Genomic DNA, 14,819 nt, shown 5'->3' with positions numbered 1-14,819 from the left:
ATAGGGGAAAAAAAGATGAGGCACAAAAAAAAACTAGTGACTGTAAAAGTAAACTGTGTTTCTGTCTCTATTCACAATACTCTGGCATCAAGTGTATGGGTTTCCCCCAACATTAAGCAGTAACTCTCTGGACACCAGCTGGGTGTCCTACAGTTCAGTTATGACTTTATCCAGAGTGGGCACAGACCCCACAGTTTAAGGGCTCAGTCCCACAAGACTGTCCCCACTTCAGATGCCAACAAGTCCTCAGGTTGTGACCTGTACTTCTGACCAACCAGCTGTAAATCGAGGATTCCCACAACCCCCTTTTGGAGTTCAGTAATTTTCTAGAACAACTCACAGAACTCAGGGAAATGGTTATTTACATTTACCAGATTACTTTATATGATATAATAAAGGATAAAGATAAACAGCAAGATAAAGAAGTACATAAGGCAAGGTCCAGAAGAGTCCCAAGGGCAGGAATTTTGTCGCTCCTGGTACATGATGCATTCACCAACCCAGAAGCTCTCCAAACCCCTTCAGTTAGGTTTTTATGGAAGTTTCATTACGTAGGCATGATTGATTAAATCACTGGCCTTTAGTGATTAACTTAACCTCCAGCCCCTCCCCTCTCCCAGGAGGTCAGAGAGTAGAGCTAGAAGTTCCAACTCTCTAATCACATGGTTATTTCCCCTGACAACCAGCCCCTCATCTTTAGGGGTGGTCCAAGAGTCATCTCATTAACATAAACTCAGGTGTGGTTGAAAGGGGCTTGTTATCAATAACAAAAGATGCTCCTTTCACCTTCATCACTTAGGAGCTATTTCAGGAGTTGGGGTCAAAACCCAACAATTATAGAAATGATGCTCCTATCACTCTTATCAATGAGGAAATTATAACAGTTTTAGGAGCTCTGGCCAGAAGCTGGGGACAAAGATCAAAATACATATTTCTTATTACATCACAGTAACACAGACTAAGTCTTGCCAATACTATTAAGGCCCCCAGAAAAGAAAGGACCTGTGTGACCTCAGAAGTCAGTTATGTTCCTCCTAAAGCAGCCCCTCAAAAGACTCTCTTCTTGAGTAGAGAGTTATGTTGATATTGAAGCAACTGGGTTATTTTAGGAAGCATTTTTAACAAACATAAGATGGAGGACTGGGTGGAAAAAGGGATGAAGGTGGATGGATGGATGGATGGATGGAAAGTTAGTATACTTGTTTCATAGAGTTCCATTGACACCTAGGAGGTTTTTCTCTCCACGCTTCATAAAGTTTGTACTTTTACTGTGAAATGATAAGCCATGCCATCTGCTGAGACTGAGGGGCAGGGGTGCAATTGGCTCAACAAGAGAACTTAGGTTCGGAATAGCCCGAGGGGACTGACAAAAGGAGAAGAGTGGGGGCATGTAACCGCAGCCCTGTGGACCCAAGAGCTTGCACTTACCCACACTGCTGTGTGATTTTTCTACAGCAGCCAAAATGTGAGTGGTTAAGAGGAAATTGATGTACATATCTCAGAGCCACTTGTTTTCTCACACTTTACTCATCTATGTAAGGAAAATGCAGTCCCTTCATTTTTTAGAGCTTATATGAGCCTCCACTGGGTGGATTGTAGGGAAAAAGAAGAGCACAATTTTCGATCCAGCTTGAAACGTGGGCCCATTTCATAATCCAGTCAGTCCCTTTGAACAACACTCAGTAACCTGGGATAAATGCTGTCTCTCTCCTCTCTTGGGGGTGTCCTGCCCCCAACCCCTCCTCTCCTAGATGCAACACGGGTGTGTAGGGAAGAGCGAGGCTTACATACGCCGCATACACACAAGGCAGAGGAGACGACTCAGGACCCCTGGTACCTCTGGTCTCAGGGATGTCCCTTGTCTACCAGGTAGCACTTGCCACTGAAGTCCGAGCGGCCTGACTCCCGTTCAGCCTAGGCCCCAGGGACAAGAGAAGTTGGCTTTAAGAAAGGTTAAGATAAGTGCATTCCAATAGCAATGTGATAAGGAGAGAAATCAACAATAATTGATCTGATGAATCAGCCATGTGTGTTTCAGAAACTCTGGAGATGGAGAACGCTTCTGAGAGCCTTTTTGTCAAGGATCCTCAAGGACGCCTTAACTCCTTGACCACTGTCCTTGGACAAGAAGTGGACCGATTTAACAATCTGCTGAGGCTAATACACGTACGCATGCTCACTGCCATCCTTGCTATTTGGTATCAAAGCTCTGTGCAGAGTGTATAACAATGTGAGGTTTCCATTCCCATCACTTCAACATTTCTATCTGGATATGCTAACAGCCCTTCAAGCCCAACTTGTCTAAACCTGAATTCACCCTCCTCTAGTCTGTGTTCCCTATCTCTAATAATGGCCTAGTGACTATGTGGCATTACAAATCCTTCATTATCCTAACTTGCACCCTTAGAATTACCATTGACTCATTAGGAATTTGACCAGGGACCTAAGCACTCAGTTAAGAGAGATTCAGTGCTTGTTCCTGATGGCTAGTTTGCTTTTAATATCATAGTCTTTATGAAGACTATGACAACCAGAGTTTCTTAAACTGGAGGCCACAAAACACCTAAATTAGGATCCACTGTGCTGCAGGTTCAAATGTAGATTCCCTGATTCCACTTCAGACCTACGGAGTTAGGATTCCTTGAGGAATTCCTGGGGATATGAATTTTAAATAAACTCCCCCAGATGATGTCAGTGCAACTAAAATTTAAGAACAACTATTTAGACCTTTGCCTTATGCTCAGGAATACTTTCTGAATGGCGTTGACTTTGTAATGCTGGCTACAGGACTTCCTGTTGTCTCTGTGCATAACTTTAATAAGGGAAACTATTAGAGACCAAATATTGAGCAGTAACAGGAAAAGTTCTACTGCCAAGCAGGGAACCAAATACCTAGCACAGAATCAAGGCTCAGTGATAAGATTGGGAACGGCAGCTAGGGTAGATCTTTTAAAGACCGTCTCTTCCCTATTAGGAAAGCAAAGTCTCCATATTTCTGGTCGTCTGGCAATACCCAGGCTTGTAGGTTAGGGGGGCACTGGGTCAGCTGAATATGTGACGTCATCACCTTGGGCCTATGGCATCTGGTTAGGTAAACCAGTGTCAGCAGGCCAGGTAGTCAGGTCAGAGCTTATTACCTTCTACATTGAATGAATCAGGGTATAGATGAAGCTGCTGTGATAAAGATCCCCAAATACAGTGGCCAAAACAGGATAGAAATTCACCACTCTCTCAGTTAAGAGCCCAGACAAAGCTCTGTCTAGGACAGGTAGTTAATCTTGCTTTGTGAGCTCATCCAAGGATCTCAGCTGGAGGGCTGGCTCTTCCAGTCTCAACAGGTAGCTTCCATCTCTGGGACTAAGGTGCCTGTTCCAACTGTCCCCTTTTGCCAGCCACTAGGACAGGGAAAAGAGAGCCGAGGGAGAGTAGCTTCCTCATAAAAATGTAACCCAGAAGTTGCATACGTCATTTTTTCTTATATCCCTTTAACCAAAGCTTGGTCACATGGCAACACCCCAGCTGCAAGGGTGGCTGGGAAATGTAGTCCCAATATCTGTATTGGATTGCTCTGTGCCCAGCTAAAACTAAGAGGATACTGTTGTTCAGAGGAGGAAGAGGAGATGGGTGCTGCTCATCTCTGGCTTCTCCACATCATGTATGGCCTTTCACCCACTTAAAGATGGACAAGTCCAAACGTCACTTCCTCATAAAGTCTTCCTGGAACACCAGCCCTTCCCTCCACCACCAGATGAGAGGGGCCCCTCCTCAGGGCTCCATCACTTGAGGTGTCTGTGTCCATCACTGTATTTGTGTACAATGTACCACCTTGTTTTGTAATTACTCCTCCATGAGTATGGCTCCCCCAGTAGACAATGAACTTGAAGAGAAGGAGACAAGTATATAAGTCATCTTTGCTTCCCCAGTGCCTGACACATCCTAAATCTTCCATGAATATTTGAACATGCAAGTGAACAAATGTGGCTCTCAGGAACAAAGCGGTCACTTCTTCTGGTCAAACAATAGTGTCCACCACTAATGGAAGAATTCACCTTTAAAAAAAGTAGAAGAGAGAGGAGCCCTGGGAGAAGCAGCCTGCAAGGCAATCAGGAGTCATAGCCAAGCACTCCCATTGGAGGGAGGGGTGGTGGCCACCACTGTATGCCGGGCCTGCACCAGAGATCTCCCTTATCCTGACCCCTGCCCTGTCCTGCCTTGCCCTGGCTCTGTCCCAGCCTCACTTTCACCTCACCCAGCAAACAGCAAGGCCTCACGGTGGTAGTGATAAGAAAGGCCAAGGGAGGGCGGGAGCATCCGGGGCCTCGGGCTGTCATCTTGGTGAGCTCACTCTCCTCCAGACGGTTACAGAACTGTGCGACAGGGCAAGTCCTGGGAGAGACGAGGCCGCTAGCCATAAGGGAGAACATTCTGACGTGCGCTCTTCCCACTGAATATGACTACATGCTAACTGCCTCCTCTGACAGAACTGGTTGCAATGTGACCTCTGTCTACGCTGATTTGGAAGGCACTAGCAGCCTGGCACCTCCAGCTCTCTGACTTAAGTGTTCTCCATGAACCTTAGATAAGTCTTCTGCTACCTTTTTCCATTTTTGGTGTCTAAGAAGGAGTGTTGTTTTGGCTCTGGCTGAGGGCCTTTTTCCTGAGCTCTGCTGCAAATGGTTCCTCAGATCATAAGAGCATATCTACTTAAAACTCCTCTTGTCTATCACTGCCTCTTGTGAAAAGAGTTGGGAGGAGGGGAATAACTCCGTGAAGGAATGGAAGGATGACTAGACCTGTTTTGTCACATGTCGCTTGTCTCTAGAGCTATCTGCATGTGGTCCTAGGACTTCGTTTTTTAATCAACATAAATTTGGTCTCTAACATCTTCCTGTAATATTTTCCCCACGTGTGGCAGTAGTTGTCACAAAACTGGAACCCATGAGAGCCATACAAATCTATATGGCCTTCCTTTACCTTTAGCCATGTGGTGGATATTACCCTGTACTTCCCATGACTGCTGTCAGTCCAGCATCTCCCAGGACTACTGCCGGCCTCTGTCTTTTGTTGAGATGAGGGGAGGATAAGGGACATACCTTTAAAAAGTGTTTCCAGTATAAGGAGGCTCTCTGGAATCAGCTGAAAGATTGGTCTCATCTAAGAATCTCCCCTTTCTGCTATAACTCCTGGAGCCGCAGGCTCCCCCTGGGCAGAGTTAGAGGTACTTCCCACATCCTTATCCCCCTGTCCATGGTTCCCAAATCACTAACCATCAGGCCCATTCTTCCTTTGGCCTGGACAAGAGCTGGATGATGGCTTTTCTCAAAATACTTGGGGGCCATCTCTCCACCTTCCGTTCATCACTTCACTGGATCCTGCTATTATGCCTGAACCACCTCCACTACCAGGTCTTACACCCCTCTGGTCACATGTAAAAAAATGCATGACAGATTGGAGGGTCTGATCCAGCACATAGTCTACAGAGAGGATGGAACCCAGCAAGCAGGCCCTTAAGCGTAAGGCAACACCTGCTACCATGAACGAGTTTCATTCCCACCTGATAATTACATCTGGGAAGGGCACCAACCCCTTTTTATTCTTTCAGACCTCTCTAGATACGCTCAGCAAAGCCATTGCTGGATTGGTGGTGATGTCTGAAGAAATGGAAAAAGTGTATAACAGTTTCCTCAACAACCAGGTTCCCTCTCTGTGGTCCAACACAGCCTACCCATCCCTGAAGCCACTAGGATCGTGGGTCAAAGACCTTATTCTGAGGACTGCATTTGTGGACGTAAGAAAATTCACTTCTTTGTGGTCTGATGAATTTGATGACATGGTTGGCCCTAAAGTTCTTAGGAAGCCCTCGCTAACTGAAATATTGACAACCATCGAGGGATCATCTGAACCCAAAGAAACAGAACCTTCCAGAATAGCATCAGTTTGAAAGTCTTATGCAGATTATAGTATAGTTTGCCCTAGACCCTTATCCCCACAGTCCATTTTAATTCCAGGCCATCTTTGGAGTTTCAGATCTAGTTCATGAGACCTCACCATAAGGTACAGAACCAATCTGACATGGGTCCAAATGGCCAGGTGTGACCTTGCTGTCCTCTCCCCCTTCTAGAACTTCTGTAATAACCAGGTTCTGGGTTTATGGTCAGCCTGGCGGGTGAGGAAGGGGGACAGGGCAGGCAGTAAGAATGGGGCTGGTGATAACTCAGGACCGGTTTAGATTCTGCTTTCTGGACACCCTCCAAAATACGACTTTGATTTAAAAGACAAATTCTATCTCAGAAAAAAAAAAAAAGTACATTATGGTGTAATGTTCCTCCTTCAGCTGTGGCTCAAAAGAGGACAGCCTAAGTCCTTCTGGATCTCCGGTTTCTTCTTTCCTCAAGGATTTCTAACAGGTACCAGTGCTTTCCCTAGAAAAATCCCATAGGAAAGATCATTATATGTGATGAGTTGTGCCGGGTTTCTAGGAACTTTGAAAATGGCATGGCTGCTGATGGCTTAACCAAGGGGTTATTGATTAGAAGGCAGCCCAACAAGGCCCTGCTCTTCCTCGCTCACTGGGGTGGGGAAAGGATGGCAGAAATAGCAGACGTTCCCCCAGCAACCTAATGCTCACTCCTCTCAGGTTACAAGTGCAAGTGCTGCTGCCCTGTGAATGCACACAGCTACCCCAAGTCCCCACGTAACCCATGCTCAAGGGCACTACCTGCTCTCCACCTTCTCTGGCCCCACCTCTGAGCAGCGTCCTTCCCTCTAAAAAATACTCTTACTGTCCCTCCAGTGGCCCTCAGGGATTCTGCCCAGGACCCCAGAGGGGACCAAGGTCTCTGGGCTCCTAGATGCTAATGAGCCCAGCCCTTCATCTGTCTCATCCTGAGTCCCTCCTAAACAGCCTATAGACAGTCCATACAAGACAAGCTAAGCAAGATGCTAAAGTTGGGGAGATTGGGCTCTGAAACTCCCTCACGGGCTTGTCTCTCTCATTGGCAGAGCAGTGCACTTTAGACTTGGCCTCCCCTCTCTTCCCAACCAGGACCAAAATTCGCACATGCTTTGGCTCCACCTCTCCCAACTAATTCAGAGTAAGATGTTAATGGTTGGGTCCTCTGGATGGAGAGGAAGCTCTCTAACGCTAGAGCATCCCGGTTGAGGCACGTGGGGGCCGTGTTTGGGCAATAGTAATCCAGGTTTCTGGCTTTTATATTTACAGGAACTCTTCAAAATCATGCTCGGAAATATAATTTGCCTATAGATGAGCTGAGTTTCAAGTACAACATGATTCCTATCTATCGGGATCAAGCCACAGTTATAGACGCTGCCAAGACAGTGCAGTTTGGACAAGAACTGCCCATGGACATGGAGGTATTGTCCCCCTGACAGTTGTTACAGCACAGCAGCTTCCGTCCCACTGTCATCCAGTATCTCAGGCAATCTCCCCTGCCGCACCCCACCCCGCTTTCCATTTGCAGGAGTGGGAGAGGGCAGGGTGGGACTCACAACCCCAAGACAAGCTCCCCAATTAGCAGTGACCGGATGGGAACTGCCTAAATTAGTCTGACCTGTAAAAAATATATTTTACAGCAATACTGTTGATACCTACAGTAACTTTCTCATTCATGCAGAGGCAATATGGCAAGAGGTTAAAAACCAGAGTTTCAGTACTGGGCAGGCCTGAGTAAATTCTGACTTTCTCCCTCCCCAGTTGTGTCTGCAAGAGCAATTACTAACATGTCTGCACCTCAGTGTTCACACCTGCAAAATGGGGCTCATGCCACCAACCTCAGAGCTGTAGGGCAGTGTAACTGAAACTTCAGGTGTCATGTGACCAGCACATAATGAGCCCACAATAAATAACTGTTATCATAAGCTAAACCTATCTGCCTCGTTCATTCAGCTGCCTCCTAGCAGAATTGATATGCTAACTTCATATATCATGTAACTATAACTACATCACATAACCAGTAGGAATGTATCAATACTAAGGAAGAACTTCAGACTCTTTGCTTACATAGTTTACTCCCTCTAGAGCAGAGGTTCTCAAAATGTGGTCCGCAGACCAGCAGCATCAGCATCACCTGGGCACTTATTAAAAATGAACTTATTTACAAAACAGAAATAGACTCACAGATTTAGAAAGCAAACTTATGGTTACCAAAGGGGGAAGGCGGGGAGGGATAAATTAGGAGGTTGGGATTAACATATACATACTACTATATATAAAATAGATAACCAACAAGGACCTAGTGTATAGCACAAGGAACTATACTAAATATTTTGTAACAACCTATAAGGGAAAAGAATCTGAAAAAGTATATACGTATATATATATATATATGTAGACATATACATATATATGTTAACTGAATCACTGCTGTATACCTGAAACTAACACAACTTTGTAAATCAACTATACTTCAATTTAAAAAAGAAAAAGAAATGTAAATTCCAAGGACCCTTTCCAGATTGAATCAGAAACTGGGCTGGGACCCAGAAATCTATTTAACAAGTCCTCCAGGGAGTTCTTAGCCCACTTGAGTTTCAGAACCCCTGCTCCAGAATATCTCAACCTCGACTGCAGGTTAGAATCACCTATGGAGCTTTAAAAACATCCTGATGCTCAGTCCACACCCAATTACGTCAAAATCACCCCAATTATATCAGTCATCATTGTATTTTAAAGCTCCCCTGGATATTCCAGTATACAGCTGGGGTGAGAGCCACCACTGCCCATCTGAGCTGCCCACTTTCAACGTGCTGAGATATTGATGGGGCAGGGAAACCTCTGCTTCAAAGCACCTGTCCACCCCAGTGGGCCTTATTAATGTAATTTTCTATGTGTGCTGTGAAATCAAAGATCTGCTCCAGATTGCTTTTGCCAAGAATGTGTTCACTAGCCGGTCAGTGTAGATGGGGTAAGTGGCTTTTACTAAACCTTCCTTAAAGTGTCATGGTATTAGTAGGAATTGCTCCTGGGTAACTTAATCAGTATCCATTCCACTCAGATCTGCTTGATCTAGTCTTTGCTCTGATTAGCAAAAACACACAAAGACAAGATTGATCCCATATTCATGGATTACTCTATGAAATACTGTAATACCCCATGCCTCTTAATTGCCTGTATCTTAAAATGACAATGAAAGAGCTTACGTCTTTAAGGGAATTTGTTTTAGCATCAGAATTTTTTTGATGCTAAAGTATTTGCATGCAAACGTAGGGGAAAATCAATTGAAAGATGCACTCCTTGTTATTTTGAGACACTTCTTAGCCAGGAGAGCATCGCAGGCCCAGGTCAGGACTCATTGAGGCTGCAGGAGGGCAGGACAACCCCACATAAAAGCCCTCATCCAGTCCGTCCTGGATGCTGGCCCTGCTCTGTGCCTGGCACGCTCCATCTGCCACATAGACTGACTCTGACGGACAGATGTTTACAGTGACCGCCGGGGCCTCTGTCCCTCCAGCCTGCCCCAGTCTACACACATCTCCACGTGGGTCATGTGCAGTGAACCACGATGATGCCTGGGAGTCCCTGCCTTCTGTGGAGACTGCAAACTGTATAGTCAGCCCATCTCCTGGTCCTCCCAGCAAATGTCTGCAAGACACAGCGAGAGACTGTTGGACGACTTGAGTTCTGTTACAAACAGCAGGGCCACCGTCAGCCCATTGTCGCCTTTGTGCCATTTAGGAAAAGGCACGCGTTCTGTGTGTGTGCAGATGGCTCCTACACACAGCTTGGCAAGTGGATGGCAGGACAGTTTCAGCCTCTACTCAGGCAAACCTGCACAAGCATATAGAGCAGCCCCCAAAACAGGAAGGCCTTGCTCTACCTCGCTGCACGCGAGGGACAAACTACAGGACACTAGGTAGTAAAGTCCAACCAAAAAGCGCTTACCATCCTTTTATTCACTATAAAACACATCACTTATGACCACACAGCTTGGTCCTCTGCCTGCAGGTGTGAAGCTCCAGTTATCCAAAGGTCTAGGGCCCCAGAACTGGCCAAATTCACTCAATGTTTGAGGAAGGATACACAGAAGCCCACAGCTGGAAGAAATTGTATACCAGTGGTGACATCTAACCACAGGACATTGAGGGACAGGGTCTCTGTCTCTGTCTCTCTTTCTCCTGCAAAATTTCCTTTTTTTTTTTTCAATTTATTTATTTTTGGCTGCATTGGGTCTAAGTTGCTGCCTGCGGGCTTTCTCTAGTTGTGGCGAGCAGGGGCTACTCTTCATTGCAGTGCGTGTGCTTCTCATTGTGGTGGCTTCTCTTGTTGTGGAGCATGGGCTCCAGGCACGCGGGCTTCAGTACTTGTGGCACACGGGCTCAGTAGTTGTGGCCCGCGGGCTTAGTTGCTCCGAGGCATGCGGGATCTTCCCAGACCAGGGATCGAGCCCATGTCCCCTGCATTGGCAGGCAGATTCTTAACCACTGCCCCACCAGGGAAGTCCCGCCTCCTGCAAAATTTCTCTTAAAAAACTTTCCATAGGCACTCTGCAAATATCATTGCCAATATATAACCTATCTTCTGGAACGGCACCCAGATCTTTGAAAGGCCTTGCTGAAAATAACAGATGATAATCACAGCCCTCTTGTCCATCCACTTCCCATGAGAAGGGGAAAATCCTAACGTCATGATATCAGAGTCTGAAGCCCATCAGTGGGTTTCCCAGGGGTACCCCCTACCGGACAGCCTGTGGGAGTGTGAAAAGTATGAAATTTGGTGACAAACTGAAAAGCAAATTATTTCACCTTTTGGAGCCTTGGCATTCTCCTCGCTAAAATGTGAATGATAAGAGAATCTCTGGATTGGTTCTTAGAATTGAGTGAGAATGTAGGACTTAGGAGGTGGCCCACAAAACTGACCCCTCCTCCTCTTCTCACCTATGAACTTCTGCGTGTCTTTCAGTTGCCCTCTCCTGAGGATGGTGTTCTTGTCCATGGGATATTCATGGATGCTTCTCGATGGGACAATAAGGAGATGGTGATAGAAGACGCACTGCCCGGACAGATGAATCCAATGCTGCCTGTGGTGCATTTTGAGCCTCAACAAAATTATGAGCCAAGCCCAGCACTCTACCACTCCCCACTTTATAAGACAGGGGCCCGGGCAGGTACACTCTCAACCACAGGTGAGGATGATCTAAGATCAGTATCATGACTGAATGCAAACTACAATCAAAGTCCAAATGTTAAACTGTAATGTACAAAGGGTGATCTTGGGGCAATTAGCCAGGCTTAAAATAAGACCACTTATAACACACAAATTTATAAATGCTGTAAATTCTATTTGTTTTAATGCTGAGTGTAGATTAATGTTATAAAGCCAACGCTTGCTTCTATTAGTCTAATGAGTAGAAAATAGTTTATTTTGTGTGTGTATTTTCAATTTATTTATTTATTTTGGTTGTGCCGGGCCTTAGTTGAGGCCAGTGGGCTCCTATGTGCGGCATGCATGTGGGATCTAGTTCCCCAACCAGGGATCGAAACCGCATCCCCTTCATTGGAAGGTGAATTCTAAACCACTGCACCACCAGGGAAGTCCCAGAAAGTAGTTTATTGATCAGTGCCTTCTAATTGAAAACTGATGGACTGAGTAGACACATCTATCTCTGACCAAATCCATTGAGACTCAGCGTAGAAAAGAGATGTTAAAATAAATAAGTGGAATGCCATGCTACAAAAAGAGAACTCTTAGTAGACCTGAAACTGAGATACAGCCCTGATAAAAAGGAACCAGATAAAAAGAAAGCCATATCAACAGATAAGCTGAAGAATTGAATGCAGACAGCTAGAGAGTGAGCCAACAGAATGCGCTGAGCAAATCCCTCAAAAGACAGCACAATGCAATGTTTTTAAGTGACACTGTGGAAGGAGTCAAAATCACCAACATTTATCTAGTAGGAAATCTGGAAGGAGAAAGGAGAGAAAATGGAAGGGCAATAATATTTGAAAAACTGGCTGATAATTTCCCAGAACTGAAGAAACAGTTGAGTCCTCAGATGACTGAGAGATCTCACAAAGTGGTAGGGGTAATTTTTTTAAATATACAATGAACAAATAAACAAATTTTAAAAGAAACCTAGATATATCAGAGTGATATCTAAGATCATCAGAAATAAAGAAAATTCTCAAAGAGATAAAATGCATTAATATGCTGGAACTAAAATTCCAGAAAATGAGAATCAGATTGACTTCAGACATGTCTCATTATCCACGGTGCATATAAAAATAGAGAAACTTCTTCAAAGGGCTGAGGAAAAACAACTTTGAACCAGAATTGCAAGTGCAACCAAATTATCATCTGAAAGAAAAGTTGTAATAAAGATCGTCTTGGACAAAGGCTCTAAATTAATCACCACTGATCCTCTATTTAAAACACACACACACACACAGTTAAATCTTTAATAGTTTGACCATAAAAATGAATTTATAATTACTTGGAACTAAATTTCCAGATGACAGAAATATGGGAGGGAAGGCAGGAAGAAAGAACTAAAAAATCTTTCTCATTTGAATGGAGAATATAGATACTGATGATATTTATTTGTCTAAAAAATATTCAGTTAAAGGGTGCTCTCTAAGGGTAACGTACAGGATAGAACTAAAATAGACATTCGTGTCACATGATCTCCCAGTCCTATGACAAATCTAAAAAAGTGTTCAAAGGTATTTTTTTAATTAATAATGGTATTTACAAGTTTTTGTAGGGACATGTAATTTTATTTGTCTTGGATAAGTTATCTAGGAATGGAATGACTGAATCATGCAGTAGGTATATGTTTAACTTCTTAAGAAACTGCCAAAATGTTTTCCAAAGTGGCCATAGCACTTAACATCCCCACCAGCAGTGTATGAGGGTTCCAGATCCTCCACATCCTCACCACCACTTAGTACAATCAGTCCTTTTCATTTTAGATGATAAATGACAGATAGGTAGATGATGATAGATAGATATAGATAGATGATAGATAGATGATAGATGATAGATAGATAGATGATAAATAGATAGATAGATAGATAGATAGATAGATAGATAGATAGATGATAGATAGATAGATAATAGAATATAGTGGCATCTCTTTGTGGTTTTAATTTGCATTTCCCTAATGACTAATGACAGTAGCCATCTTTTCTGGTGCTTATTTATATCTTCTCAGATGAAGTGTCTGTTCCAATCTTTTGCCCATTTTTTAATAGAGTCATTTGTCTTCTTATTATTGGCTAAAATTCCAACAGGAACTCTGTGGTTTGCAGGAAAAGGAACAAAGAAAAGGTAGTAATTAAAATGACGTTGCACTGGCACAAGATTCTATAAATAGATCCAATGTACTGGAGAGAGAGCCCAGAAATGCACTGTGCATATGTGGGAACTTGACATATAATACCAGCATCATTTAAAATTGATCAGGAAGAGGGATATTATTCCACAAATGATCCTGGGACAATTGGTTATACCAAACTTAGATCCTTATCTCCTATCACATACAAAAATTAAACCACAGATGGACTCTATAGACTTAATCATCACTAAAATTTAAAATTATTAACCTTAATGCAATAACGGCTCTAAGTAATAATTATCAGCTGCTGCTGACATTCCAACAAAGAAAGACAACCAGACACAAGGCGCTTCCTGATGGAAGTGCACACCACCTAGGAAGTATTCTTGCCAAAAAAACTCAACCCTGAATGTGATCACACCTCTAGATCTAACCGCCCTTGCAGGGATAGGGGAACATGTGTAAAGTCACCACAGGGATGTTGTCAACAAGAGCCAGACTCTGGGGAGCCTCACAGGAGAAATAGCCTGGTTGTTTCAACAAATATATTACAAGGGGGCGGCAAAAGGAACAGAGGGGAACCTACCAATTGAAAGAGATTTAAACAACATATCACTGTTGCAAGGTATGGACCTTATTTGAATGTCAATTCAAACTAATGGTTACTATACATATACATTCTGCATATGTACTATAAAATGTCATTCGAGCACCTGCCAAGGCACAATGCAGGGAACGACATACAAAGACAAGGAAAGGGGAGATGTAGGCATTCTCTGCTGGGGACACCACCACCTTCCCCGACTTCCACACGATGGGGTTTGCTGTGAAGGCCAGAAACAGCAACTCCCATCCTGAGGGCAGGGTCCTCTTCTTCTCAACCTGGCCCTGGCCCCCCTCACCCAGGCACACAGTGAAGAAACGGTAAAAGTGCCCTCTTACTTCTGATGTCCCAGAGCTGAGGGACATACCTGTGACTGCACTTAGTCATCTCAGGACCCCAGTGCCTACCTACTGGGTGGAACAAAGGATGGATGGATGGATGGATGGATGGATGGATGGATGGACAAGCAGATGGACAAATGGATGGATGCCCAACCTACCAACTGTATCCCCTGAATCCCATTAAAACTCAGGCCTCAAGCCTAGTCCAATGCTCCCTGAAACAAACTGCAGAGAACTTGAAACATAGTTTATAAGGTTATACAAGGTCTAAGCTGGACAGGTTCTAAAGGATCGTTTGTTCTAACATCTTCATTTTACAAAGCATAAAACTGAAATCTGTAGAGGATTATTTGCCCTTCTTCTTTAGAGGCAAAGTCAGGTCTGGAGCCCAGGTGTCTAAACTCCCAGTACAGTGATTTTTGTATTAAGGGGTTATTCTTTAAAGTAACAACCCTTTTTTCCCTGTATTCTTAACTAGGTCATTCAACCAACTTTGTGGTGACCGTCCTCTTACCCTCCAAGCGGTCCAAAGATTACTGGATTGCCAAGGGATCGGCTTTGCTCTGCCAACTAAATGAGTGA

At 44.2% G+C, this 14,819-nt stretch overlaps 1 protein-coding gene across 1 annotated transcript in view; it reads left to right on the top strand.

Moving 5' to 3' along the window:
• Positions 1-14,819, top strand: part of DNAH6 (dynein axonemal heavy chain 6) — a 304,153-nt gene extending 289,334 nt beyond the window's left edge. The window contains exons 71-76 of the mRNA XM_057558258.1: positions 2,039-2,166; positions 5,603-5,788; positions 6,335-6,407; positions 7,223-7,374; positions 10,919-11,141; positions 14,716-14,819. Of these exons, the coding sequence (XP_057414241.1) occupies positions 2,039-2,166; positions 5,603-5,788; positions 6,335-6,407; positions 7,223-7,374; positions 10,919-11,141; positions 14,716-14,819 (866 nt within the window). The remainder of the gene's footprint in view (positions 1-2,038; positions 2,167-5,602; positions 5,789-6,334; positions 6,408-7,222; positions 7,375-10,918; positions 11,142-14,715) is intronic.

Source organism: Balaenoptera acutorostrata, chromosome 12 (assembly GCF_949987535.1).
Source record: "Balaenoptera acutorostrata chromosome 12, mBalAcu1.1, whole genome shotgun sequence".
Lineage (NCBI taxonomy): Eukaryota > Metazoa > Chordata > Mammalia > Artiodactyla > Balaenopteridae > Balaenoptera > Balaenoptera acutorostrata.
Note: the sequence above shows the minus strand (reverse complement) of the source record. Positions and strands in the feature narration are given on the sequence as shown.